We start from the raw sequence: 20,742 nt of genomic DNA, 5'->3' as shown, positions 1-20,742 counted from the left end.
GAGCCTCTGAAATCCTTAGGTTTTCTGTTAGGGAAGAGATCTGGTACTCGCATGTGAACTGTGCTCTAAATGGTTGGAACAGAACTAATTCGGCTCTGTCACAGAGAAACGCTCCCAGGCAGGAGCCTCCACGGCTGTCATAGAGGAAACAACAGGCCCGTTAATTTGTCTATTGCTGTGTAATCTGATAAATATTCCATTATCTGAAACTCAAGAGTTGCTTCAATCATTTTCATTTTATCTGTTAGCTTTCAAGGTCATACGATAGCAATCAAAGTCAGAGGCTCATCTCCAGTTAATTTCAATGAGTGCAAATGATAATGGTGTAATCACCGCTGCGGTGCGGAGGCATCGAGAATGGCGTCTGATTTATATAGAAGAGCTCTAATAAGTCGCCCAACTCTGGCTCTGCAGTCACTGATTATTAGACGAGTGTTATGTAACACTGAAGTTAACTATGTAGTAGTAGGTGAGAGAAGACAATTCACAGGATTAGGCTATGATTAAGTCATCAATTAGCTTCAATGGGCAATTAGCAAACACAAACAATAGTAGAAGATTGGACGCTATATGGATAGTGATCACAGCTCCCTCCCCCCCTTGGAATGGAAAGTTTCCTCATTGTAATAAGTTCTATATGATTATACTTACTTATATGTATATTTCTACACATGATTAAGGGGGAACTTCACCTAAAGAAAACTTGTTTTCTATTAAAAGTAAATTTAAAAGTTCTATAGATGTGTCTATACAATGTATTACGGTGTCTGTGCTGATAGAAATCCAGAAAGTGAAGATAAATGGCCCCTGTGCCAATCCACATTGTCTCCTGCTCCTTCTGCTCTCCCCCCTTAGAAGCATGGAAGATTTGTCTCCTGTCTCACATTGTGTGTGTTTGCTGAGCGCAGGCTGATGATGCAGACAGGGGGCAGGGCATGAAGTCCCAGGAGGCGGGGCTGTATCCCCCAATCCCCTGAGTGATTCACCATCTCTGACCGGCCAGAAGTTTAAAGTTTAAAAACTTCTTTATTCCAATATCGGTGTTACGGGTAGAAAATACAGTGTGCTGTGTGGTGTTACAGGTAGAGAATACAGCGTTCTGTGTGGTGTTACAGGTAGAGAAAACAGCTTTCTGTGTGGTGTTACAGGTAGAGAATACAGTGTGCTGTTTGGTGTTACAGGTAGAGAATACAGCTTTCTGTGTGGTGTTACAGGTAGAGAATACAGTGTGCTGTGTGGTGTTACAGGTAGAGAATACAGCTTTCTGTGTGGTGTTACAGGTAGAGAATACAGCGCTGTGTGGTGTTACAGGTAGAGAAAACAGCTTTCTGTGTGGTGTTACAGGTAGAGAATACAGTGCGGTGTTACAGGTAGAGAATACAGCATGCTGTGTGGTGTTACAGGTAGAGAATACAGTGCGGTGTTACAGGTAGAGAATACAGCGTGCTGTGTGGTGTTACAGGTAGAGAATACAGCGTGCTGTGTGGTGTTACAGGTAGAGAATACAGCGTGCTGTGTGGTGTTACAGGTAGAGAATACAGTGCTGTGTGGTGTTACAGGTAGAGAATACAGCGTGCTGTGTGGTGTTACAGGTAGGGAATACAGTGTGCTGTGTGGTGTTACAGGTAGAGAATACAGTGCTGTGTGGTGTTACAGGTAGGGAATACAGTGTGCTGTGTGGTGTTACAGGTAGAGAATACAGCGTGCTGTGTGGTGTTACAGGTAGACAATACAGCGTGCTGTGTGGTGTTACAGGTAGAGAATACAGCGTGCTGTGTGGTGTTACAGGTAGAGAATACAGCGTGCTGTGTGGTGTTACAGGTAGAGAATACAATGTGCTGTGTGGTGTTACAGATAGAGAAAACAGTGCTGTGTGGTGTTACAGGTAGAGAATACAGTGTGCTGTGTGGTGTTACAGGTAGAGAATACAGCGTGCTGTGTGGTGTTACAGGTAGAGAATACAGTGTGCTGTGTGGTGTTACAGGTAGAGAATACAGTGCTGTGTGGTGTTACAGGTAGAGAATACAGTGTGCTGTGTGGTGTTACAGGTAGAGAATACAGCGTGCTGTGTGGTGTTACAGGTAGAGAATACAGTGTGCTGTGTGGTGTTACAGGTAGAGAATACAGCGTGCTGTGTGGTGTTACAGGTAGAGAATACAGTGTGCTGTGTGGTGTTACAGGTAGAGAATACAGCGTGCTGTGTGGTGTTACAGGTAGAGAATACAGCATGCTGTGTGGTGTTACAGATAGAGAAAACAGTGCTGTGTGGTGTTACAGGTAGAGAATACAGTGTGCTGTGTGGTGTTACAGGTAGAGAATACAGCATGCTGTGTGGTGTTACAGGTAGAGAATACAGCATGCTGTGTGGTGTTACAGGTAGAGAATACAGCGTGCTGTGGTGTTACAGGTAGAGAATACAGTGTGCTGTGTGGTGTTACAGGTAGAGAATACAGAGTGCTGTGTGGTGTTACAGGTAGAGAATACAGCGCGCTGTGTGGTGTTACAGGTAGGAAATACAGCGTTCTGTGTGGTGTTACAGGTAGAGAATACAGCATGCTGTGTGGTGTTACAGGTAGAGAATACAGCACTGTGTGGTGTTACAGGTAGAGAATACAGTGCTGTGTGGTGTTACAGGTAGAGAATACAGCGTGCTGTGTGGTGTTACAGGTAGAGAATACAGCGTGCTGTGTGGTGTTACAGGTAGAGAATACAGTGCTGTGTGGTGTTACAGGTAGAGAATACAGTGTGCTGTGTGGTGTTACAGGTAGAGAATACAGTGTGCTGTGTGGTGTTACAGGTAGAGAATACAGTGTGCTGTGTGGTGTTACAGGCAGAGAATACAGTGTGCTGTGTGGTGTTACAGGTAGAGAATACAGTGCTGTGTGGTGTTACAGGTAGAGAATACAGTGTGCTGTGTGGTGTTACAGGTAGAGAATACAGCGTGCTGTGTGGTGTTACAGGTAGAGAATACAGTGTGCTGTGTGGTGTTACAGGTAGAGAATACAGCGTGCTGTGTGGTGTTACAGGTAGAGAATACAGTGTGCTGTGTGGTGTTACAGGTAGAGAATACAGCGTGCTGTGTGGTGTTACAGGTAGAGAATACAGCATGCTGTGTGGTGTTACAGATAGAGAAAACAGTGCTGTGTGGTGTTACAGGTAGAGAATACAGTGTGCTGTGTGGTGTTACAGGTAGAGAATACAGCATGCTGTGTGGTGTTACAGGTAGAGAATACAGCATGCTGTGTGGTGTTACAGGTAGAGAATACAGCGTGCTGTGGTGTTACAGGTAGAGAATACAGTGTGCTGTGTGGTGTTACAGGTAGAGAATACAGAGTGCTGTGTGGTGTTACAGGTAGAGAATACAGCGCGCTGTGTGGTGTTACAGGTAGGAAATACAGCGTTCTGTGTGGTGTTACAGGTAGAGAATACAGCATGCTGTGTGGTGTTACAGGTAGAGAATACAGCACTGTGTGGTGTTACAGGTAGAGAATACAGTGCTGTGTGGTGTTACAGGTAGAGAATACAGCGTGCTGTGTGGTGTTACAGGTAGAGAATACAGCGTGCTGTGTGGTGTTACAGGTAGAGAATACAGTGCTGTGTGGTGTTACAGGTAGAGAATACAGTGTGCTGTGTGGTGTTACAGGTAGAGAATACAGTGTGCTGTGTGGTGTTACAGGTAGAGAATACAGTGTGCTGTGTGGTGTTACAGGCAGAGAATACAGTGTGCTGTGTGGTGTTACAGGTAGAGAATACAGTGTGCTGTGTGGTGTTACAGGTAGAGAATACAGTGTGCTGTGTGGTGTTACAGGTAGAGAATACAGCATGCTGTGTGGTGTTACAGGTAGAGAATACAGCATGCTGTGTGGTGTTACAGGTAGAGAATACAGCGTGCTGTGGTGTTACAGGTAGAGAATTCAGTGCTGTGTGGTGTTACAGGTAGAGAATACAGTGCTGTGTGGTGTTACAGGTAGAGAATTCAGTGCTGTGTGGTGTTACAGGTAGAGAATACAGTGCTGTGCGGTGTTACAGGTAGAGAATACAGCGTGCTGTGGTGTTACAGGTAGAGAATACAGCGTGCTGTGTGGGTGGGAACACAATGAAATGATAAATTACTGCAAATAATTCAGTAACACAATGAAACTGCAATGTGTGAACACAGCCTAGATGTTCTGCAACAGCTTTGGGCGGGGAATGGGCAGGGTGGAGGACTGTGATGAACAGCTGAGGGAAAGCACTGCATTCTGGAACCTGTAGTCCTGTGTAGACCACCTCTCTGCTCTAAAATCAATGGCCTGGCTGGAGTATACATAGCTATTGTATATATATTTATATATTATACAGTACTCTATATGTCGACACTCTACAAGTCCAAACACTGATTTTAGAGGAGAGTGGTGGTTTGTAACCTAGACAATGATCTGACAACAATGGAAAGGAAAGAGCAGCGTATCAGGTGAAGGAGGCAAGTTTGCTAAATATTTACCTTGATGAGCCCTACAAGTATAACCATGTTAATTAAATTGGGAATATCCCTTTAGGGACCCTGGAAATAAAGACAGAACTCTTATATTTTCCCTCTACAGAACCATGGAATAGTTTGCTTGTTTTCCAGGAGTTTTCAAGTTTTTATGTCATTTACTGTGCAATAAAGTGGACAAATTATATGTATCTATCTAGATCAGGACCTTTTCCATGTTGAGGACCAGTCGAGCATTAATAAAATCATTTTTAAAATCATAGTTATCCCCCCCTGCTATGTCCCTGGTAGCCCAGTTATCCCCCAGTCATGTCCCTGGTAGCTTAGTTATCCCCCCCAGTCATGTCCCTGGTAGCCTAGTTATCCCCCCCAGTCATGTCCCTGGTAGCTTAGTTATCCCCCCCAGTCATGTCCCTGGTAGCCTAGTTATCCCCCCCAGCTATGTCCCTAGTAGCCTAGTTATCCCCCCAGCTATGTCCCTGGTAGCCTAGTTATCCCCCCAGTCATGTAAATGGTAGCCTAGTTATCCCCCCCAGCTATGTCCCTAGTAGCCTAGTTATCCCCCCCAGCTATGTCCCTGGTAGCCTAGTTATCCCCCCAGCTATGTCCCTGGTAGCCTAGTTATCCCCCCAGTCATGTCCCTGGTAGCCTAGTTATCCCCCCAGTCATGTCCCTGGTAGCCTAGTTATCCCCCCAGTCATGTCCCTGGTAGCCTAGTTATCCCCCCAGCTATGTCCCTGGTAGCCTAGTTATCCCCCCAGCTATGTCCCTAGTAGCCTAATTATCCCCCCCAGCTATGTCCCTGGTAGCCTTTTTATCCCCCGCAGCTATGTCCCTGGTAGCCCAGTTATCCCCCCAGTCATGTCCCTGGTAGCCTTGTTATCCCCCCAGTCATGTCCCTGGTAGCCTAGTTATCCCCCCAGTCATGTCCCTGGTAGCCTAGTTATCCCCCGCAGCTATGTCCCTGGTAGCCCAGTTATCCCCCCAGTCATGTCCCTGGTAGCCTTATTTACATTACAAGTTATTTGATTATTTTATCATGTGATTTCAGGATTTCTATTGGGGAGGGGGGAAAAGAACACCAGGAAAAAAAACACTGATATGTGTATAGACGTGGCATTTGACTCACTGCTAACATGTGGCCGCAGCGTTTTCAAGCCAAAAAATGTCATTCTCCAATTACATGATGAGACGGAAGGACTTGAGCAGCAACATCCACAGAACTGTGCCGTATCTTCCAAACGTGGTTGAAGGAAGGGCATGTCGTGAAGTGGAATATGCTCCACTAAGATAGTTATACTTGTAGGGTTCAACAAGGTATACATTTTTGCAAATACATTCATTTAGGCATGGGCCAAGCCACAACAGGCATGGGTCAGGATATACAGAGAGTCACAGAATTACAGCAAGGCACCTTTACTTGAAATGCAGAACATCAACAACACTTAGGTGAGAGGGTGCAGGTGGAGAGACTCTATGTAGGTGCAGGTGGATTTTGATAAGCAGAAGGCAGCAGCAGCTGGAGACAGGCTGGCCCTATAAATCCAAAGCATGTGGCCACATGCACAGCCTAGTGGCTAGAGGTGTCACTGCAACAAAGATCAGGAGGGGGAAGCTCATGAATCAACAAATTCAGGCCTCCAGCTTTTCCAAGGGGGGAGTCAAATGCTGAGCATTGGGGTTAGGTAAGTTTAGTCTTCATCGCTACTCATCACTAATTTATGTTCATCTGTATGAGGTATGTGCCATAACATAATGGACAGGCATTAAACACATTATTTGTGTCACATTTGTAATTTATTTGCTACAAAGTAAAAAAAAAAACAACAACGGGTGAACATCTAAGTGTGATGACTCCATAATTTTTTTTTTCCCGATTTTATTTTACGCCAATCTTGTGAATGCCCCTCTAAATTATAACACGCTATTGTCACCTATCACGGTTCATATATGAGAGTGTGGACCTTGCTTTATTCTATATGTCAAATAGCTGGGGTAAATGAAGATATGAATAATGTACACGCTAGTTTAGTCCTGTCCGATACTGGAGACATCTTTATGTCCGTTGTTCGATAGTGATTAATCAGGCGCAGTAATAAAATGCAATTCTTTAACGTCAGAAATCATCTCCTATGTTCTCCGAGATGGAAAAAGGCCACATAATTATAACATAAGTGTGATAGAAGTGCCGAGATAATCGGAGACTGCGGCCACTTCGCCTACGGCAGGAAAGATTTTAAGACAATTGTCATGAATCTAAATGAAAAGGATGAAGACGTCTCAGTGTAAAGCTCCTATTTTCATTAAGGTTTCCTAATGTTGGAGAAAGTAATATACATACTTAATGCCGGCTCTTCCTGACAGTCCTTTTTGCCTTTGGATGATAACTCTAGGTTTCTGATGGTTTCCTGAGTATTTCATTTCATTCATTGTTTAATCAGAATTTGAGATGGATTGCCCCGTACTTGTAATATGTTATATAGAGGATGCACATACTGGGATACACTATAAAAATATAAAATGATATATAGCAGATCACATTTTACCATCATGTCCTCTTAAGGTGCAGCAGCGAATTAATTCCTTCATTTATCTCGGCCCTTCTCTATATTACTAACACGCTTTGTCATAGCTGAATTTGACAACTTAATTATATCCACTGACTGGTTATGAAAATCTACTATGTATATTATATTATATCAAAGAAGCAGTGCACCAGCATGTCAGTGTATAAAAAGGAAGCAAAACCTAAGACTTTAGGAGATGTGACCTAAAGTGAGAACGATAAGGAAAGCAATAGGATTACATCAAAGAAGCAGCCCAGGTCTAAGCAGTGGCAGCGAGGATCACAGCAAGGAAGAGGTTACATCAGAGAAGCAGCCCAGGTCTAAGCAGTGGCAGCGAGGACCACAGCAAGGAAGAGGTTACATCAAAGAAGCAGCCCAGGTCTAAGCAGTGGCAGCGAGGATCACAGCAAGAAAGAGGTTACATCAGAGAAGCAGCCCAGGTCTAAGCAGTGGCAGCGAAGATTACAGCAAGGAAGAGGTTACATCAGAGAAGCAGCCCAGGTCTAAGCAGTGGCAGCGAGGATCACAGCAAGGAAGAGGTTACATCAGAGAAGCAGCCCAGGTCTAAGCAGTGCTGCTAGATAGTGGCCAAGCAGATAAACAACTATCCTAGAATATCAAATACTAGTAATAAATAGGAAGTAGTCTGTAAAGTATTGTATTTTAATTTGAAACATAATAATGGCCGTGGATCCTATTTTTGGTGCATTTGTTTAATGTGTGGTGTCAGGAAGCAGAGAAGGCATACTTAGATGTGTACCACTATATATATAATCTGATTTCTTCCTGGTTTCCTTTCCTCTCTGACCTGAGACCCTGCTGTTGCCAGGCAACAGTGCAGACACTTTCCCACAATCCTCTTTGCTGCCTGTGAAGTAAAAACCAACTGCCAGTACTTATGGGACAGATCATGTGACTGCGATTGAACTGAGCATGTGTGACCCAACCCGAAGCACAGAAGCACATGGGGGGGATTAGTGAGTCTGAATCTCTCACATAAAGAAATGCTTGTATATTAAAAAAATGTTTCATTTAACATAATGCATCAGTATAGACCTGGTCTTCTTGGTGACGCCAGCCCCTTTAATTTATAAATGCAGATCTACAGCGCATATAAAGGTAATAAAGGTATGAACAGACAATACTCGATTTTATGAGGTGACATACGAGCGCTTTTCTCTATGTTGCTTTCACTCCCATCTCACATTCTCTTAATAGATCCATCAAATCGTGGGTCAATGCGTGGTCTCTTCCATGTGTAACTTTCATGATGTCAAAGGCCTGGAAAGAGCAAAAAAAACAGATGAGGAAAGGAAAGAGCGTTCAGTATTACAATAATCTTGAAAAGGTATTGGATTCAGCAGATGGTCTTAGGGTCCTATTATACAGGTCGATGGGGGCCTGATCAATACTAGTTTACTGGGCCTATTACATGTTTGGTATAATGTATAATTTAGATTAAATTAGGGGATCGGGCAGGTGTACAGTTTCCTGTATGCTAGCCTTGCATAGATGCGATCCCCCTGTATGGCACTTACTTCCTACCCCGCCATCTTGTTTACCTATCACAGCACGCTTTCATTCCAATGTTGGAGTTTTCAATTTCCAACAGCCACATTGGAGTGATAACATGCTGTCATAACAAACCAATGAAGGTTTAGTAAAATTAATTCAGTCAATCAATGAACAGTGTAAATAAGGGTGCCCGTTGCCTTCAGGGGGCACAGAAAACAAGACAGACAGTTGGTGCCAGTGCACCTCTCACCATTCCAGCATTACAGGAGAGGAAGGTTTGTCCTCCATGTCTCTGGCGTCCCGGTCTGGACATGCAACGCGAATATAGAGACAGGCTGGCGACCTAGTGCACCAACCAGGGCCGATTCTAGCTTTTCTGCCGCCTGAGGCGAGAACTGACAAAGCTCCCCCCCACCCACCCCACCACGGGCGATATGGCCAAAAAATAAAATCTTAATTTTTTATTTTTTTATTTTGAGACAATTCTCGATTTTCTATTTTTATGTTAAATAAGCAAAAAAAATACAACAAGACACAGGTGAAGCAGTACTAGCAGCTGTACTTGAATGAGCTGAAAAATTGCATTTCAGCATTATATCCCTGTTCCCCCACATTCCCCCTACAAGATTATCATGCCCCCTGCCCTCCCCACATTCCCTGTAATATTACCATGTGCCCATAGTGCCCCCCACATTCCCTGTAATATTACCATGCCCATAGTGCCCCCCACATTCCCTGTAATATCACCATGCCCATAGTGCCCCTCACATTCCCTGTAATATCACCATGTGCATAGTGCCCCCCACATTCCCTGTAATATTACCATGCCCATAGTGCCCCCCACATTCCCTGTAATATCACCATGCCCCCTGCCCTCCTCACATTCCCTGTAATATTACCATGTGCCCATAGTGCCCCTCACATTCCCTGTAATATCACCATGCCCATAGTGCCCCTCACATTCCCTGTAATATCACCATGCCCATAGTGCCCCTCACATTCCCTGTAATATCACCATGACCATAGTGCCCCTCACATTCCCTGTAATATCACCATGTGCCCATAGTGCCCCTCACATTCCCTGTAATATCACCATGTGCCCATAGTGCCCCTCACATTCCCTGTAATACCACCATGTGCCCATAGTGCCCCTCACATTCCCTGTAATACCACCATGTGCCCATAGTGCCCCTCACATTCCCTGTAATATCACCATGTGCCCATAGTGCCCCTCACATTCCCTGTAATATCACCATGTGCCAATAGTGCCCCTCACATTCCCTGTAATATCACCATGCCCATAGTGCCCCTCACATTCCCTGTAATATCACCATGTGCCCATAGTGCCCCTCACATTCCCTGTAATATCACCATGTGCCCATAGTGCCCCTCACATTCCCTGTAATACCACCATGTGCCCATAGTGCCCCTCACATTCCCTGTAATACCACCATGTGCCCATAGTGCCCCTCACATTCCCTGTAATATCACCATGTGCCCATAGTGCCCCTCACATTCCCTGTAATATTACCATGTGCCCATAGTGCCCCTCACATTCCCTGTAATATCACCATGTGCCCATAGTGCCCCTCACATTCCCTGTAATATTACCATGTGCCCATAGTGCCCCTCACATTCCCTGTAATATCACCATGTGCCCATAGTGCCCCTCACATTCCCTGTAATATCACCATGCCCATAGTGCCCCTCACATTCCCTGTAATATCACCATGTGCCCATAGTGCCCCTCACATTCCCTGTAATATTACCATGTGCCCATAGTGCCCCTCACATTCCCTGTAATATCACCATGTGCCCATAGTGCCCCTCACATTCCCTGTAATATTACCATGTGCCCATAGTGCCCCTCACATTCCCTGTAATATCACCATGTGCCCATAGTGCCCCTCACATTCCCTGTAATATCACCATGTGCCCATAGTGCCCCTCACATTCCCTGTAATATCACCATGCCCATAGTGCCCCTCACATTCCCTGTAATATTACCATGTGCCCATAGTGCCCCCCACATTCCCTGTAATATCACCATGCCCATAGTGCCCCCCACATTCCCTGTAATATCACCATGTGCCCATAGTGCCCCTCACATTCCCTGTAATATCACCATGTGCCCATAGTGCCCCTCACATTCCCTGTAATATCACCATGCCCATAGTGCCCCTCACATTCCCTGTAATATTACCATGTGCCCATAGTGCCCCTCACATTCCCTGTAATATCACCATGTGCCCATAGTGCCCCTCACATTCCCTGTAATATCACCATGTGCCCATAGTGCCCCTCACATTCCCTATCACCATGCCCATAGTGCCCCTCACATTCCCTGTAACATTACCCTGTGCCCATAGTGCCCCTCACATTCCCTGTAATATCACCATGCCCATAGTGCCCCTCACATTCCCTGTAATATCACCATGTGCCCATAGTGCCCCTCACATTCCCTGTAATATCACCATGTGCCCATAGTGCCCCTCACATTCCCTGTAATATTACCATGTGCCCATAGTGCCCCTCACATTCCCCATACAAGAACTCCAGCACTCCCAGGTCCCCCCATTCAACATGATTAATGCCTCAGCTGAGTCTCCTATCCTGTGAGCTGACAGGATAACAACAATCTGCAACTTCTGACCTCTGACCTCAGGAGCCGGAGAAGAGCCATAAAACGGGCTGCTCTGTTAACTCTTTCAGTACTGCAGAATGTAGAGTATTACTGTGCATCACTTCCATTCTGCAATACAGAAAGAGTTAACAGCAGAGCAGAACATGCCTCTTCTCCTGCTCTTGCACTGTGCTGAGGTCAGCTCGGAGGTCGGCAGTGCAGAGAAGACATAATATAGCGTCCCCGCTGCTGTTTACTTTTTCTTTTCTACAGTGTGTAAGTGATGCAGAGTATAATAACTCTGCATTATTGAAAGGGTTAACAGCAGGAGACACTATATCTATGTCTTATGTGATGTGAATACGAGGCTTCCAGTGCCTCCTCAGCGCTTCTCATGAGGCAACTGACAGGAAACACGGCTGGGCACTGAGCCCTAACTAGTTGTAATGATAAGAACACAGGACGCTGATGCCGCCCCCCTCAAGGGCTGTGTTATCTGCCACCTGAGGCGAACACTTCACCTGGCCTCATGGCAGATACGGGCCTGGCACCAACAAACATCACAGATTGCACACCCAGACCGGGATGCCAGAGACCTTGAGGACAAACGTGCATCTCCTATAATGCTGAAATGGTGGGAGGTGCACAAACACCAATGGTCTGTTTTGTTTCTTGAAGCTAACAGGCTCCCCCTGGGGACATCGAGCATAACTTTCATCAAGCACACTGTTCATTGATTGGTTAAATGGAAACACTGCAACACTGGAATAAAAACATGCTGTCATAAGCAGTGGCATAGCTACCATAGTGGCAGGGTAGGCAGTTGCTATGGGGCCTGTGCAGGGGAGGGGGCCCGGCGGAGAAGGTAAGAGCGTGTGTCCTTCTGCTTAACCCCTTATGTACTGCAGTGTGTAAGTAACCCAATGTTTACTTACAACACAAAAAAGGGTTAACAAGCAGAAGACAGAGATCTCTGCTTCGCTGAACTGATAACCCCTGACCTCTGTTTTCCAGCTGCATAAAGCTCCATGCAGAGGTCAGGGGTTATCAGTGCACAAGCAGTAAAGCAGATATCTCTTTGTCTTTTAAACTTTGGGTCACTTACACACTGCAGTACATAATGGGTTAAGCAGAAGGTAGTCTGCTCCTGCACCTATGTATTTAACCATAAGGGCTTCCAATGGGCCCTTATAGGTAAAAACAGTGGACTGTCATAGCAAGCAGCCATTGGCCAGTCACTCTTGTATATATATGCGCAGTGCTTTGTGTTGTGTGTAGGGGAGGGGGGCCCCTCAAAATTTTTCGCTGTGGGGCCCCGTGAATCCTAGCTACGCCCCATAAGTAATCACACACAAAACAAGCTGGTGGGATTGAAAGCAGTATACAATGATGGCCTCTCATATTTACTTATCACGACATGTTCTTCTTCCAATGTTGCTGCTTTTCGTTTCCAACAGTAACAGCATGCTGTGATAAGTAAATATACACAAAACAAGCTGGTGGGGTAGAAAGCAATATACTATGATGTCCCCTTATATTTACTTATCACGGCATGTTCTCGCATATACACAAAACAAGCTGGCAGAGGACACCGGAGACTCATAAAGAACACCAAGGGAGTGCGGACAGGTAAATATAGGCTCTTTTTTGTGTGTGTATTAAATTGTGCAGCCGCCATCTTTACAAACTGGTTACAACTTTGCATAATATTTGGTTAGGTAAGTTTTTGCAAAGTTCGTTACAAATCTCAGTTTGTAAAGTTTGGTTCGGTCGTCTCTACTCAGAAGAGAGATGTGGTGCGATCAGAAATGTTTTACATGTCTGATGACATATCAAAAGTTACTGCAATTGACAACGACACTTTAAAGGGAAGACAATGTTATCTAATCTATCGCCATCAGGTTATGGAGCAGGAAGAACTGAGCAGATTAATATATAACTTTGTGGGAAAAGATTCAGTATAACTTGTTGATTGAAATCTCTGCTCATCTGTGATAAGGAGTCCAGTGGGCGGAGACACTTAATGGACTGGACTTTTTAGCATGGAAACATCAGAGATTACAATCAATAAATTAGAAGTCATACAGAATCTTTTCCCATAAAGATATATATCAATCTGCTCAGATCCTCCTGCCCTATAACATGATGCCGATAGCTTAGGTAACATGCTCATGGGGATGGGTTCCCTTTAAAGAGCTGGGAGGAAAATTATTACTGTCTGTAGTAAAATATATCATAAAAAACCTACACCCACACGTATAATGATACTAGATACAAGTGGTCTTTCTCTACATACAGCTCTATTCTTGCGTGTATAAGGCATGTGGTATTGTGGCCCTATTCAAACTAATAGCACCGAGCTGCAGGCACAGCCTATTGACAAGAAGGACACAATATATCAATTACCAGAGATTTCTCTTTTCTAAACCTGTTTAATATTTTCCTTTAATTATTTTCCTAAAAATATTCATTTGCAGTATACACCAGAAGCAGATTTGATGTTGTTTGCTCTGTATTGGAGGAGATCTGCCGACAAACTGTTCTCTCCTTCTGCCGCACCGCCCAGAGATCGAACACAACAGGAGGGCAGAGGCAGCTGCACCCTATACAGTCGGCCTTCATTCAACTCATTAGATAAATGGAACGTGTTAAGTAACAAATTTAAAAATACATTTCGTCCTCGTTTTTTTTAATTCTTTTAATGAAGCTTCATCAATGGCGGCCTAAGTAACCTCAATACATTATAATAGGGCTCTGATGTCAGCCGCATATCTCTTATACAACCAGATTAGAGGAAATGAAAAAATATGGAAAATAAATGCTCTTTTATGAATACAAATAATAACTAAAAAAACTTTCCTGCTGCCTACACTGAAATGGGAATCTGGCTGCCTAAAAAAAACACAAAAAGCGCATAAAAGTATCCAGATTGATTACCACAATGGATTATGATAACCAAAACCCATTAGCTCGAGCTGCACTCCACACATATGGTGGGAAGCAGAAGACGGCTCTTTTGGTACTTTGTATTTCATCCCAGACTGATTAAAATGAATGAGTTCTGATGTGACTCACACAGCAAATGACTTTTGCGCAGTTTTCTGCATAATGAGAACATGCAGTGGAACGGGCACGAGGTCTGTTACAGGGGAAATGGAATTGTGAACTAAATGAGACACCGGTGCTGGTATACTCTATTAATGAGGCTCGGCGTAGAGCGTTCTCTCGCTTTCTGAGATGTATTATAAGGAAATCCAGACGGAACATCAGACAGCTGGATCGTTCTTTGTCGGCACATCCAACATTTGACAGATATTGTTTTCCCATGGGATTGTCAGAAACGTATATGGAAGCTTCTAGTAACAATCAGTTACTTGTATTCAATGTGTGAGATTACCAGCAAATTCAGTTTCCGGGATGCCTTGTATGTAGTTTGTACATATGTATCACAGTTATACTTATTACCCATGCACCTTTGTCAATTGAACAGGATCAGGACAGAATTAGGGTATGTTCACATGGAGAAGATACGCTGCAGTAGGTTTTTGGAAGCAGAAATCCACAGTGTAATACAGGAGCAACAGACTGGATGGGATGTGTGGAAGTCTTCTCCGCATACTCCATAATAAGTCAGGAGAAATAGGGAATTATGCCACAACCTAGAAAGGTCATTGTGCGCACCTGCTTCACCTCCCCGTTTGGCGATAGGATCCGAGCGACTCTATCTAAACACTGCCTGCCCCTCCCCAAGTTTTATTTAAAAAAAAAAAAAAAAAAAAAAGTTAATTCCAGCAGACCCTGGAACTTATTTTGGCTCGGGAAGGTCGATTCTCTCTTTCATCTAATACTAGCTGAAGACCACATGCACAATAGGAAATTTTTTGGACTTGTCGCAATACAATACCCCATCAACCTGTATTGCTATGAGTGTTTGATCTTTCCCCCTGCCCTGTTCCGGTGCAGCCCTGACACCGTTGATGATATTGTCCTGGGGAACGGGCACCACAACTGTGCCAGGGGCAGTTAGAAGTGTGCCAGGAGCCCTCGGGCAGGATGGGCACGGTCCTGCCATCCATAGCTCCAGCAGCACACCCTCGCCTGCACCTCGGGACTTATACAGTGGGTTGTGACCTCACCATTTTTGCAAGAAAGTGAAGACTTCATGCAGTAGTAAGTGCAGGGAAAAAAACTAAATATGTTTCCAGTTTAAAATAGTTTTTGGCCTGACTTCTCCTTTAGGGACAGGTTATCAATGTTACACTCACACTTAGGCTATAATATACATCATAAACCCCTTTGGGTCTGAATTCCACAATACATGAAGTAAATATAGACACTAAGCCTGAAGAAGAAACTAGTAAGCAAATATTTATTCTCTTCTTAATGAAGTTTTATGTTTTGTATGTATAGACCTACAGTATTTCCAAGAAACCACACAAGTCGTCTTCCGATATAATTCACCTAAACGTCCCGTGGTAATTGCCAAAGCACAGTCTTTTTAGTGGCCATTATAATTACTGTCATCTTTTTACCGCTATTAAAACACCTAAAAGTAATTGGAGTCGTTTTTGCTGCTTATTAAATTTCTGTGAAAAACTGGTACAATTACTGGGTGTAATTACCCAGAATTCACTGCTACATAACAACAGTATGGTGGAGCGCTATAATGGGCAAATATGATGTGTGAGATGTTTCTGCTCCCTCTCTAATTAAAGGGACGTTGGTGAACTGGTGAATAAACACGTTCTGGTTCTGTTCTATACTACAGATGTTACAAGATATTAACATCAACAACGATGCCATAGTAATAGCATCTGGGACATAGAAAGGATGCTGAGCCTGCAAAGTTTCAGTTCTCAAAAGTGCTGAAGGGCCGAATTCGTCCCTACACAGATTGCAATTATGTGCGAAAAAGTGACCAGCAGCAAAAACAACAAAGACCATTGTTTAGTGTCGGTTAATAAGGTGAGATGGCATAAATATTAAAGGAGAAGTCCAGGGTCAGACTTTTTCTTTTAGGGTACGTTCACATTTACCAGATCCGCAGCAGATTTCATTTAAATAAGTGAAAACAACATCAAATCTGCACCATCAAATCTGCTGCAGATCTGCTGCGGATCCTGTAGGTGTGAACGCACCCTTAAAGAAGGAGGTGGCTGAACATAACAAGATGCACCTACCTCCCCGGCTCCAGCTCTGGGGTCTGCTGTCCTCTGCTCCAGTTCCTTCTCCCCCAGTCCCTTCCTGGTCTGAGCGGGGACCTGGATCGTGATGTGTCAGGCCCGCTCAAGCAGTCAGCGGCCAAGGCGGTGTCCCACCTCGGCCGCTTTCTGGCTAAGCGTGCCTGACATGTAAAGACCCAGGTCTCCGCTCAGACCAGAGGGAGGGAAAAAGTACAACCCCAGACTTCTCCTTTAAACATTTATCATACATGATTCTCTTTTGTAACAGTTATTGTAAAGATAAAATTCATATAGGAAACAAAACTAAGAGGGAATTTGGCTTTGATTAAAGGGGTTCTACAAATAAGTAAGAGTTTGCGAACGTCCATTCTCTAAACCACCTGGCGATCTCCAGATCGAGCCTTGACACCGTTGTTTGTGACCCTCGGCTTTATTTTTTCTCTATGCGGCTGCTGAAAAATGTTGATTATTGTAATAAGCTCTCCAGATAGAGAATCAATAGAGCCGCGGGTCACAAACAAAGGTGTCAAGGGACAATCTGGAGATCGCTGGGGGGCAAGGAACTCAGAACCCCCCGCAGAGACTTGCAATCTCTTACTTGTGCCGTATCTTGTGAATAGGGGACAAGTAAGATTTAATTGGAAAAACCCTTTAAGTATTACAACTTGGTATATAAGGAGATGTAGCTGCTTGATAGAAGAAAAATACAAGTCACTAAAATATTTTACTGATGTAATAAAATCAATAACCGCATTCCAGGGAGGAATCCGGTGCTCTATGGAAAAGGGGTACCTCCCCCGCATCAATGGTAATAGTAGAGGAAAAACCACAGCACTCTTTCTAAATGCAAATCAATCTAATGTAATTATTTGTGTAAAATTCCACGTATCAAACCAAATGACATGGTAATAGGGGGAAGGTTTTGGTCCTCCTGGACCTTATTAAAGCCCAGTCTCTGTAGAGAACATGAAGACAGGAAAGTTTGGTGAAGTCTATGGGCTTTCCTCTCTTCATGTTCACCACAGAGACTGGACTTTGAAAATGGACCGAGAATACCAGAACGCCGCCCATTAATGCACAGTCTATAGAAACATGTCATTTTGTTGGATAAGTGAAATTTTGCACAAATAAATATATTTCATTAATTTGCATTGAGTGCTGTGGTTTTTCTCACTAAAATATTTTACCATCCAAATCCAAATCCAACTCAGGAGACTGAGCAGCGAGCCAGGGAAGGGAACGTGCTCATGCATCTCCCACCTATACCAAAGCCGTCAAAACTTTACAGGACAGGTCAAAAGTATTTATAACTATAATGTTATACATTAATACAAAAATATGAGGAAGAGCCACCACTTTCTATGTACCATATAGTGCTGGGGGCTTCCTCTTTAGCCGTCTGGGCCATGGTGCAATTGCTGCCTTTGCATCCACTAATGTTATATTCCTGATGATTACACCAACTATCACACCCAGGAATGGGAAACAATCATCCCTGTCAGCCTTGAATAATGTGCTCATAAGAAACCCTGTACTCTAGAGTGCAGAAGCCATATTAAAGGGGTTATCCAGCATTACACAACTTTTAATATCTAGCTGCTGTTATATAGAAAAAATAAAGAGCCTATACCCACCTGTCTGTGCTCCCCTAGTGTCCGGCTGGTGGTGTCTCCCGCTGACTGCAGAGCCTCCACTAAGGAGATTAACTTGTCCCGCTCAGCCAATCACTGACTGAGATAGCACAGCGGTCAGTGATTGGCTTAGAGGACTATCACTCCAAAGACGAGTTTGCCTCGGAAGTATAGAATCTGCAGTCAGCAGCGAAACTGGGGGAGCGCAGACAGGTAAGTATAGTGTCATTATTGTTCTCTATGACAGCACCTACTGTATATATTAAGAGTTGTGTAATGCCGGACAACCCCTTTAATGTGCAATCTGTGTCTTCTTTGTACATTGCTGTATACAGATCACTGGTAACATCATGTAAAAGCTTTCAAACAAGAGAATATAGTGTCAATCGAACACTAAAAACTAGTTTAATAGAACTCGACCATTATACTTGCCTGCCTAAGTGTCGTCATAGCTTCAGGGAACATGCCCAGATGGAGCTGGAGCTTGCCCACTTTCATGATCTGGACGGCTCGTACTGGATGGTGATTTGAATAATACAAACTGAAAAGAAGTAAAAAGAAGACATTTTTTTTCCTTTTCCTAACAAAATATAATACTTAGATACACTGTATGTATAATATTACATAAAATAGAGAAAGAACTGGAAGACGGGGAACACTAATAAGCTTAGTCGGCTCGGTTTCTGCTGAGCTGCACCATCCACCAGGTGGACACCAGTGAGACCAGTCAGGACTTGGCCATCACTGGTCCCTACAGGTTTATCTTCTATAACGAGCAGCTTCTTTTTTGCACTAAAACGCAGCCTTCTGCCGTCCATCCTCCTGACTACTTGCTAATAATGGAAACCTTAAGTTGTACCTCTGGCTATAGGCAAAATGACTAAAATATAAAATATGCAAATGACACGGCCAGCCGTAGACGGGAGAAGTGTATATATATGATAATAACCCATTATAATGGAAACAGTGTTAATTTGTTTATTTCACGTGGGAGGTTGTATATTATTCAGCTGACATCAGGGCTATTCCACACTGGTCTCAAGTATCACCATTCATTTTATTCTCTAAGTAAGCTGGGGAAGTGTATATGTAATTTATGCTGTGTAAATTGGTTTTATATCTATGCTAGTTATTGATTCCTGACATCCTGGGAAGGAATTACCAGTCTGTTAGCAACTTGCAATATCTCTGTGTATACGTTATTACCCTGTTTGGGTCTATTGGCTGTGACTGTGTCACTCCAGCGATGGGCACAGCGGCTGCAGCTCCCCGCCATTTGTAACCAGCCTTATTGCTAGTGCTGGTGTTTGGCCCTAAAGCTCACATTGACGTCACTGGGAGCTTCATTGCTGAACCTAGCTAAAAAGTCGTCACGTGTAACTTCTTGTTAGTGCCCTTTCTCACTCACATTGAGTATAATAGGGGGTGTTTAAAATACATGGAGGCCTAATTTGAATCCAGGTCTAAAAGCTGAAACACTCTTTAGTGTTTGTGTTATGGGATTCTAAGATGCGTGGATAAATAGGTCTTAATACAATAGCTAAGTAAAAATAAGCTATTACAAATACAAAGACAAAGCAATAAATTACAATCACAAAGACAAAGCAAGACGTATACAAAGAAGTAAACAAGAAAAGGATTTACTTAGCTAATTAGCTATGAATACAGATAAGACCAGTCTGGGGGTAGGCCCTTTCTTTAATAGATATCCAATGCACACCCGGTTGGAGAGCAGTTTCCAAACATGGCTGCACTTGAGCAGCCATGTTACACATGAACATCGCAGCTCTCAAAGGATCTTCCTTGTGCTTAGTGTATCTGCTATTTAAACACTTTTGCTCCAACCCTTCACCTCCCCCCTTTATATTCGAGCAGCCTCAGGCCAACTTCATATGATCTGGTAGAGAATGTGGATCCTCAATCCCCAACAGGTACATATCTAAAGTCTAAGTATTAAAATACCCAACAAACAGATAAGATAAACATTAGACTAAGGGCCCTCTTAAACGGGGCAATTATTGCTCGAAAAATCATTATAACGTATAAATTTAAACCATAATCTTTCCACGTGTATCCAGGCAATGATCAAGCGACTTACAGTACGAAAAGTTGTTTGTGTGTCATTGATTGTATCTTTTGATCTGATCATAAAATCATTGTTAATCTTTAGTTGTATGTGCACATTGTTTGCTGGGATAAGAAGATATCATAAATCATAATTCCGATGGTTACTAAAAACTACTACTATGGTGAATGAGTTCAGGTTGTTCCCAAAAAGCCTTGTTTGCAATTGTTCATTGTTAATTGGTGAAAACGAAAAATCACTTTATCTAATAGGACCCTAAGAAATGAGACAACAATGGAGACCTTGGATGTCTAGAAATTAGTAAGGGCAAAGTAAGATCACAGTTAAGCCCTTGATATACAATCTATACAAAGTTAGGTCCGTATCACACGGCCGATGACTTGGTGTAAATGAATAATGATCTGCTAGTTTGGCCCTCACTTACTGAGCCAATATACGGCCTGATAAGCGTGGGATATATATATTTATACCGACAAAAAGAGAAATGAGCCGCTGCACCTCACACTTATGGCTGACACTAATGCCTCCCGGCTACATTTAAAAACCAACGCCAGGATGTTGGTATATAATTTGATCAAACCATATTGCCTCATGTACCGCGTGCAGGTCCCCTGAGTCCCTACACGAATGGCCCTGCAACCCCACTGTTACAGGACCAAA

At 43.6% G+C, this 20,742-nt stretch overlaps 1 protein-coding gene across 5 annotated transcripts in view; it reads right to left on the bottom strand.

The window, feature by feature from the left end:
- Positions 1-6,313: 6,313 nt before the first annotated feature.
- Positions 6,314-20,742, bottom strand: part of SMYD3 (SET and MYND domain containing 3) — a 321,585-nt gene continuing 307,156 nt past the window's right edge. For 3 of the 5 annotated variants that reach the window (XM_069954265.1, XM_069954262.1, XM_069954264.1), the window contains exons 11-12: positions 18,429-18,537; positions 7,289-8,325 (exon numbers count right to left, since the gene is read on the bottom strand). In XM_069954265.1, the coding sequence (XP_069810366.1) occupies positions 8,224-8,325; positions 18,429-18,537 (211 nt within the window). In that variant the 3' untranslated portion in view covers positions 7,289-8,223. Of the gene's footprint in view, positions 6,983-7,288; positions 8,326-18,428; positions 18,538-20,742 lie in introns of those variants that run through there. The other 2 variants (XR_011360226.1, XM_069954263.1) reach the window with 2 other exon arrangements.

Source organism: Dendropsophus ebraccatus, chromosome 15 (assembly GCF_027789765.1).
Source record: "Dendropsophus ebraccatus isolate aDenEbr1 chromosome 15, aDenEbr1.pat, whole genome shotgun sequence".
Taxonomy (NCBI): Eukaryota; Metazoa; Chordata; class Amphibia; order Anura; family Hylidae; genus Dendropsophus; species Dendropsophus ebraccatus.
Note: the sequence above shows the minus strand (reverse complement) of the source record. Positions and strands in the feature narration are given on the sequence as shown.